General features: G+C 39.7%; 1 protein-coding gene across 1 annotated transcript in view; it reads left to right on the top strand.

The window, feature by feature from the left end:
* The first annotated feature begins 611 nt into the window (after positions 1 to 611).
* Positions 612 to 8,887, top strand: part of TAFA2 (TAFA chemokine like family member 2) — a 49,495-nt gene continuing 41,219 nt past the window's right edge. Inside the window, exon 1 of the mRNA XM_086610343.1 lies at positions 612 to 717. Coding sequence (XP_086466469.1) covers positions 612 to 717 — 106 coding nt within the window. The remainder of the gene's footprint in view (positions 718 to 8,887) is intronic.

The following is an 8,887-nucleotide window of genomic DNA, read 5'->3' as shown; positions in this document are numbered from 1 at the left end:
AGACAGGAGAGAGACTAGTGAATCTGCTCCGCTCAAGTCCATATTTCCAAACCACTCATGTCTTCCTAACAAGATTTCTCTGTAGGAGGGCTGATACGTGTGCTGGAGGTCTATTCCAGTCTGTTATCTCCGCATGACATGTGGGCAGAATCCAAAGAGAGTTGCAATCCTGAAAGCTAAAAACTCCACTGCACAGTCAGAGAAGACCACATTGACCATGATTGGCCTCCAACACACTAGTGGAACTGGTCTGTTCATCAAAACCTGCAGTATTGCTGCATGGATTCATCCTTCTTGCCAGCTTTGGAGTCTGCTCTGGTTATGGGCACTACTTCTACCTTGAGAGAAACATGATGAGTGGAGATGTTGAATTCTCCAGGTACTGACCAGGGTGGAGGAATGCTGGCAGATGGGGGAGGGAGGTTGTACTCATGCTCTGTATGATGTATCTCATTTAGAGCTAAGCAGAATTTAAGACTATAGGGTTGTCAGCCAGACACTTATAAAAACTTCTTGAATTCCCCTTAAATTAAGACATAAAAAGTTTTTTAAAGAAGTCTTAAGATAAATACTTATTTTTGTGTTTTATGTGTTTTGTTTTTTTTTTCAGGATGAATAAGAGATACTTACAGAAAGCAACAAAAGGAAAACTGCTAATAATAATATTTGTTGTAACATTGTGGGGGAAATTAGCATCTGGGGCAAATCATCATAAAGGTAAGAAATTCTGTTCTGTTATACTGTCGTGTCTGTGGCTTCTGACAACAAATTCAGAAGTGTTGAGTCTATGTGACCTTTTTTCCTCATGCATATTTGTGTCTCCTGGTATTGGTCTACTAATCAATATCAAAGGAGGAGTAGAATTTTATTAATTTCTTGAAGATTAAGTATTTCAGTCCCATTTTTGTCATTCTCTGATGTTAGCATCTTGTTGGTAATTTTGTAATGATGATACAGTTGAAAAGATGGTAAAAGAAGATGGTAAAGTAAAAAAATCAGGTAATAAAAACTACTTGTCCTATAAAAATGGATATATTAGAAAGCACGTATGTGTGTCTCAAATGAATTGCTGGAAAGAACCTTAGAAAGAATCAATTTTTAGTAACACGTATGCTGCTATTGTGTGCAGTTATCTGTTTAGGCTAACTTCACGGATAATAGGTGCTTAAAGTGATTGTTTCATTACCAAAAAAAGACTATTGCTTTGCAGTGTTGTCTGTTTTCTAGACTTCATTCTTAAGACTGGACCAGGAACTTTAGTAACTTATGACAATGTGAGATTTGTTTCCTCTTGGTCATTCCAGCCCTAAAAATGTATACACACAAGCAGAAGGTGTGATGGTTTAAGGAACCTTTTAAAAAGCTCACTCTTTTTTTTGTATGTGTGTTTCTGTAAACCCCTAATTCAAGAAACAAGCTCACTGGATTAATGTAGTGTCTCTTCTTATAAGCTAATATAACTTGAAATGTGATCTGCAGTATAATATGATTTTGAAGTCCACTTCCCACCTTCATATAGTGCCTGTTGGCTGTTTATCTGCTTATTCAAGATAAGAATAAACTCTAACAACTTGAGGAAAGTAGGGGTGGGACATGAAAATTACCAAGAGCTAAGGAGTTAAATACTGGGGAAAGATTAGAATAGCACCCGTGTAGTTCATCTCTCTATGTTCATGTACATTTTATAATATTCCCTCTGATGACAGGATTTCATGATCAGTTATTTTATGTATCCAGCTGCTAGATATTTTTCTGCTGTATGAAGATATCTTTCTTCAAAATTTCTCACTGATTAAGGACTTCAGGATGCAGAGGCACTTTCCTCAAAGTCTTTCTTGAGTTGCAATTTGGCTGCAGATAAACAGATTCTGATATGGACCTGCAGGCCACCAAAGATGGGCGCCATGCCAGACAAGAACCATGCTGACACCTTTTGCTCAGCCTTTGTTCCTGCTCTGAAACAGAATATGGAATTGCCATTTCAATCGTCCATTGAAAAAGTGCCAAGATAGCCTAGTCTGGATTCAGAATTCTTTTGTCTTTGATTATCTTTCTTTAAAAATCAAAAAGCCCATCTCCAGATCATTTTGATTCCACCCACAAGGGCTGGTCAAGCTGTGTTTGCCTCAATCCAATTCAAAATTTGCCAAAGCATGCTTAATACTCTTTTTGAAAAACTAATGAGTAAAACCTGTCATCAAGTATTTAATGGAAACAAGTTGTAATCCTAAAGACTATTTAGGGAATTGGTATGTCATAACTGAGAATCAAATGATCCCTCACCAATTTTAGCTTTCCAGATATATTCATGCAAGGGAAACCCCAGCAGAGCTATACCATTGATTATCTGGACAGTACTTGGTGTTTGAGCCCCAGCCTTAAAGCAGAAGTAACTTGAGAAATATTGAATTTGATGTTTTTAGATTAAAAAAAAATGCACATAAACCTCCCCTTCAAAATCAGGTTATTAACTTTAGCTACTTCTTTACATTCCTGAAAGTTAACAAAAAGCTTTGATTCTTTTTCTTTAAATTGTAACTTTCCACGCCTTCGACAAAATATATGAAGAAGTCTTGCAGGGAATAATAAGAAAGAGAAGCATGACTTGAGTGTTTAATTTGGAAAAGCAGCTATTGTACATGTTCCAATTCTTTTGGAAAGAAAAAAATATTCAGAAGGATTTTGGCTTGTGGATTTAACAGATCTGCAAATCAGCTGCTCTCACTGTATATGGGGGATTATTTTAAAAAGCACAAATCAGAGTTAGACAGCTCAATGACCATTGATTTCCAAAGAAACTGGGAGTTTAACTTCCCATTGCATCAAAGAATATCTTCTCCCTAGTCTAAAAGCAGAAAGGAAGCTAAGATACATTCAAGGAGAACTTGACACTGTTCACCTTTGCATTGAGTTTACAAATGCTGAGAAATATGTGAGTTTCTTCAGCGATAATTATTCCTAGCATCATTAATCTTCATTTATAGAAGTCCTTACTAAATATTGACATGACAAACTCTAATGACTTTGAAGAAGCCCTTACAATTTCAGAGATTGATAATCTATATTTTAAAAAATCTTTACTTTCCTATTGACTTAGTCACATCATGTATCAGTTGCACTAACTCTTAAACCCGCCTCTTTTCCAAAGGCTATTGTAAAAGAAAAGAAAAAGAAAAAGAAGGAAAGATCATCAATGTGTGAAAAAATTGTTTAATGAGCATTCTGCTCTCCAGACAGACTTCAGCAGAGATATAAACAGCTGACTCTGACAGGCTATCTCTAGGCTTGTTGTGCTTATTTCAGGGATACAGCACAAATGAGAAATCTCAAGTCAGGAGCAAGAAAACCAGAGGCTGAGGCAGGGCATAGGGAACCAGGCTCCGAGGTCCAGTTGAGCAACCACCAGGATGACAAGCTGGGATTTCAGGTTACAACTTTTCAGTGTCAGATGTGTGGGTGCCAAGTCCATCCTTCTTTTTCTTGAGACTAGTTTGAAGACATGCCTGCTCCCTTTATCATGGCTGATTGTTAAAGTTTCATCAGTCTGAACAGAAAGTTCAAGAGCTAGAATAGATAAGCACTAGACCGTGTTCAAAACAAAACACTAAGCTCACTTTTTTGCCGCACACAGGTTTATGAGTTCTCCTGCATAGTGCCTGGGTGTGCACATACTTATATTCCATTTATTGTCTTCTGCAAGGAAACAAGAACTTTGCTTTTTCTTTTTCATTTTGCTAGGAACCCTGATACTATGGTGATGTGTGCCTTACCTCAGCACATGCACTTGTGAATCACCCCGCAGTATCAGATCTGTTTGTGCTGCAGTAGCTATGTATGAGAAGACAGGTAAAATTGGAATATTAATCTCCAAAAGGATGTTGTCAAGGTTATGAGTCTGGAAACTGATATACCTTGAGGGTGACCGAAAGATTTTAACCTCAAGAAATCCATAAGGATTTTTTTTCCATTTTATTATAAGACTGATCCTGATCCTCCTACTCATTGCTAGCCCTTGGAAAACAAATAAACCTTTTCAAACATATAGTGTTCACTGGCAGATTTGACAGGCCGACATCAGTTCAGCATCACTGCCTGTTTGCTATTTCTGTCATAGAGAACATGTATCGATTTGGTGACCGTTGTATCACCACCTGTGTTTAAGATTTCAAGTGTAGGACTGATCCTTTTGAGAAAGAAATATACTGACAGTCCCTTATCAGCACTCCTCTGTAGACGAGAAGCTATTGTGACATACAGTTTCTACCTTAAAACTTAGAACTCCCAAAATTCAGATTTCTTTGATTGTGATTTCTTTCTTCTCAGATTTCTTTCTTCTGTGATTACTAGGTTTTTTTACATTGATAATGCAAACAGGTAATCTAAATAAATTAAGGGTGTTTTTGAATCTGAGCATAGTTTAATATTGCTCAAAATACAAACCAGTAAACTTTATATTAAATTTTAAATCCCTGGAAACAATACACATTTATTTAAAAATATGACTAATCATGAATGCTTGCTTGCCAGAAGGAATTTGTTATGAAACCAGAAAACACTCCAGGTAAATAGATAAAGTAATTGAGTATTTTTTGACTTCTTAGATGAAAAGGCATGATAATTTATTTTCCTTATAAAATTTCACTGAGAAGCTGAACTTACTCATCTGATGCCTAGGGTATAGTTAAACTAAACTCTGTTGTTTGTGATGCAGAACTACTGCTTCTGCTTGTCTGTGAATTTGCACTAAATTAGAAGTCTGAGGGACTGTCTTGCTGTTCACAAGGAGAAAATGAATCTTGGTTTCTCCTTGCAGAGGAGTAGCTGTTCTGAAGCCCAGCTGAATGAAGGAGCCACTGAGCCTCTAAAGCTACTAGTTAGATCACCCTTCCTGGATGAGTCTGCCTTGCTCAGCTGCCTTGCTGGGGTAGAAGCATTGCTGGCACCAGTGGTGTGATGTAGGATGTAGCCTGTGCCACATGCGTGCCTGGAGTTTGGGAATGGGTATGACTATGACTATGAGAAGCAAGAAACCCAGCAGTAGCAGTGGCAGTCTTTCAGGTGGTGCTGATATGTTTATGTCCATGGCTGGGCTTTCATTAGCGGTCATCCTCTTCCCTGTTCGCCAGGTCTCTTTCCTTTGGTTTTGTGAAAAGAGTACAAATAAAATGTGCAGGACAGTCCTGGAAAGCCTAAGGAACTGTCTGAAGATTTTAAGTCTTTGTGGAACTGAGTTAGAAATGAAGCTTAGTTGTAATCATTGTCCCCGGGTATCTTATTTTCCTTGGATAACTCATCATTTCTGTTTGCTCTGGAAGATCTTTTAAGTCTTTTGTCTAGATTTGTCATGTTTTCTATCAGGAAAATGAACCAAAAGGTGGCAAGCCCTGAAGAGGCCTCCATATAGTCTAACATATATCCCAAATGTGTGTATCTTTGAGAATATAAACTCTTTTCAGGGGAAGAAATCTCATAGTAATGAACAAATTTAATCAAATGTGATACTGCCAGCCAGTATAGGCAGTAGTAGACCTGGTTCTGGAGAGCAAGTGGAAGGACTCATAGCCCTTGCAGGCAGACAGGGTGGTGCAAGTTTGTACTTTTGGCTTCTAGCATTCAGCAGGGCTCTCTTAGTGAATGCCGTAACGCTGCACTGAATCAGCATGTGACAAGATCCTGGCTCTGCCTGACCCCTGGGCTGTGGAATTGATTTGTTCTGAGGAGAGATAATATAACACTTTGTTAAAAGCTATGGTAATGGCCTGTGTGCATTGCCTCAGTGCCCTCGTGCCCACTTCATGCACAAGGGGTGAAACTCACTGGTGAGTTAGGACAGCTGTTTAGATGGCTTAATAGGTGATTTACATCATATTTGTGGTTCTTTTGCATCAGCAGGGCAGTCCGAGGGACTTGAGGTATGCTGGTGAGTTTTGTGCAATGCTTTCCAAACTTCCAGTGTCGTTAATTGTGCCTTAAAGATACCATTGATCCTCTGATCCTTGCAATAGATTTTCCCCTAGCCAAACTTTGTTCTTACAGTTATCCGCTGACTGATATTCATCTAGTCGTCTATGTGTAACTCTACTGCTATACATGTGACTCCATGTTCAGATGTCAGTGTGTAAAGTCCAGTACTGGCTTGCACTCCCTGGACTCTCAGGACAAAACTTTATTTTCAGGAGTATTTTGTATTAATGATGTGGGTAAATATACCTTGAAGTTTACTAAAGATGATGCCTAAGTGGAGATGCTTCTGAGTGCTGATGATTAGTTCTGCTTATTTGTCTTCCTGATCAGCTGTTTGCTATATGTTTAAATCTGAAGCAGCAGAGCAGAAGACATTTTATTTTTTTTGTGCTGATTGCTTGCTTTAGACCAAATGAAACTGTCTTGAGTGGGCTGGGAGAAAGCCTCCAGAGCACACGGGTGGTGAGGTAGAAAAGGAGAGAAATCAGCTTGCAGGAAGCCTTCAGCAGGACCAGAGACTGGAGGACATCTGAGAAGACTGATGAAGAGACAAACCGCCTTTTGAGGTGGTGGAAAGAAAGACACTCAAGGAGCCAGATGTGACAGTCTTGAGGGGTTCTGGTCTGAGGGCAGACTTAGAAAGAGGAATCCATCCCACCAAGGGCAGATTTGTTTATAAATTCTTTTATTTCTGTTCAGCTTAACTCAGCATCACTGAATTTTCTGTTTTAAAATACGTTTATGTCTAGTTTATAATAATGACTTTGAATTATTAGTCTTGCTGAAGTTCTAGGATACTCTATAAGGTCCATGACAGACCTCTGACGGACTTTGGTCTCATTGCATTTTGTATGAAAAATTGTATTAAGAGTTCTTTTCCAATTGGAACATTGCAGAATATGTGTGTCACGTTTTGAGGTCAAAAGACCAGTCTATCAGCTCCCAAGTCAGGCGAGACCCTTGGGTCCGACTCCTCCTGCCTTCTCTCGGCAGCTCAGTAGGTCGGAGGGTGATTCGTCTGACTTATCGTGGGATCCGTCACTAATAGACGAACAGGAGGTAATTTGGCCAGTATACCAGCTCCCAAGTCAGGCGAGACCCTTGGGTCCGACTCCCCCTGCCTTCCCTTGGCAGCTCAGTGAGTTGGAGGGTGATTCTCCCACTTATTAAGGGATCGTCACTAGTAGTACTATGGGCCAACTCCTTATAATAATTCAAAAGTTTCCGGAAACATGCATATATATTTTATTTGTGACAGAATACAGGTTCGAGGATAGCCGGTGGTAGTGACTGACTACAAAAACAACTTTAATTGAAATACTGCAGTGATAATATAAAACGATTACTGATCAGTGATAATACTAAATAGCTAGCAAGATGTTAGTAAGTAATTAAGTAAGCGCACATAACACAGAGTTCTTACCCAATAGGCGTCCCTATGGGGGGGAGGAGAGAGGTTCAGCCCGTCGACTGATCCCAGGCGTTCCGATGGGGGGACTTCTCCCTAACATCCCCTTTGTTTGCCGCTATTTTATACTTTTTTCATATCTTTTAGGTGGAGCTCGAGTGACTCTAGTCATACATAACTTTTATTAGGATTGGTGTAAATTTCTCTCGTGAGGGGTGTTCACAAATTAGGATTGGTGTAAATTGCTCGTTTGAGGGGTGGTCGCAGCTCGGAGGTGGGTGGAGGTGTGACTTAGTAGCTGAAGGACACAATTTTGCCATCACTGCTGAGGCAGCGGTTGTGATTCACTTCCCTCAATGGCATTTTTATGGTTATCTTTACCAGGCGCCTCTCATCCCTGATAACAGGGATGAGCCGTCATACCTCCGTACCACTCTACTCCCCATTTCAAGGGTATTGCGTGGGCCTTGTTCGTTGCTTCTTGTCCCCGATAACAGGGCTGAGCCATGATACCTTCGTATCACTCTACTCCCCATTTCAAGGATATTGAGGCCTTGTTTGTTCCTGAGAGCACCAGCTGTGCTTCATGTCAGAGCTGCTCTAATATTAGCTGAATTCTGGGGAACAATATTCTCCCATTCCCCTCCAATTTCAGTCATTTTCCCACAATGTGTAACCAGTTCGACTGCTGGGAATCACACTGGAGGTTACAATCGTTCAGAAGGACTGGTGAAGGATTGTATCAGTCCTCTGCTCTGGTGTCTTGTTATGGCATTAAGACTGTGCAGGTTACTAAGAACCATGTTCAGAAGTTTGGGTAAATACCTACAACACATTGCAGCTAAATAATGCTGTCTAGTTTACTTTATTCAGGAAAATTAGGGGTTTGCCTATCATTTTGGTGTTTGAGATCTACATTCCTAGTGTTCAGAGTCTCAGTGTCTAGATAAGAATAGCCCTAACTGATGATACATGTGAGACCTCTGTAATATTCAAACCTTTGTATTTCTGTAGAAGTGCCTTCATCATGAAGTTACGGCATTTTAGTTTGAATGTACATTTGTCCTTTTTGTTCAGGATTTTACACTGTACTGAAGACAGTATTCATGATGCAGAAATAGAGGGTGTTCATATTTAATTTTAAAAGTAGTAAGTACCCTTAATGCAGAGGACAGAAACCAGATAAAAGAAATCCCTCCTTCCAGCTAAGTAACCACTAGACAGCCACATGCTCCCTCTGGTTCTCCTTCCTTGCTGAAGGAGTCCTATTGAAGGTAATGGCATTCTTTGGGGACATAAAATATGTGAATTGAACCTCTTTGAGCTGATGAGGGCACCAAACAGATCTCCCGGTTCCATGATATGGCCTCTAATATAAGGGTAAGCAGGATTAGTATCATTTGTTCTTCAGTTTGCAGTTTTTTCAAGTGCCTGTACCATAACATTTGGTGAGGGATCTGACCCTGTGGGTAAATTGTACATGTTCAGCACACACCTTCTGGTTGTATAGGCCTG

The sequence above is a fragment of the Tauraco erythrolophus genome, chromosome 4 (genome assembly GCF_009769465.1).
Source record: "Tauraco erythrolophus isolate bTauEry1 chromosome 4, bTauEry1.pri, whole genome shotgun sequence".
Taxonomy (NCBI): Eukaryota; Metazoa; Chordata; class Aves; order Musophagiformes; family Musophagidae; genus Tauraco; species Tauraco erythrolophus.
This window is presented reverse-complemented; position numbering and strand designations above follow the sequence as displayed.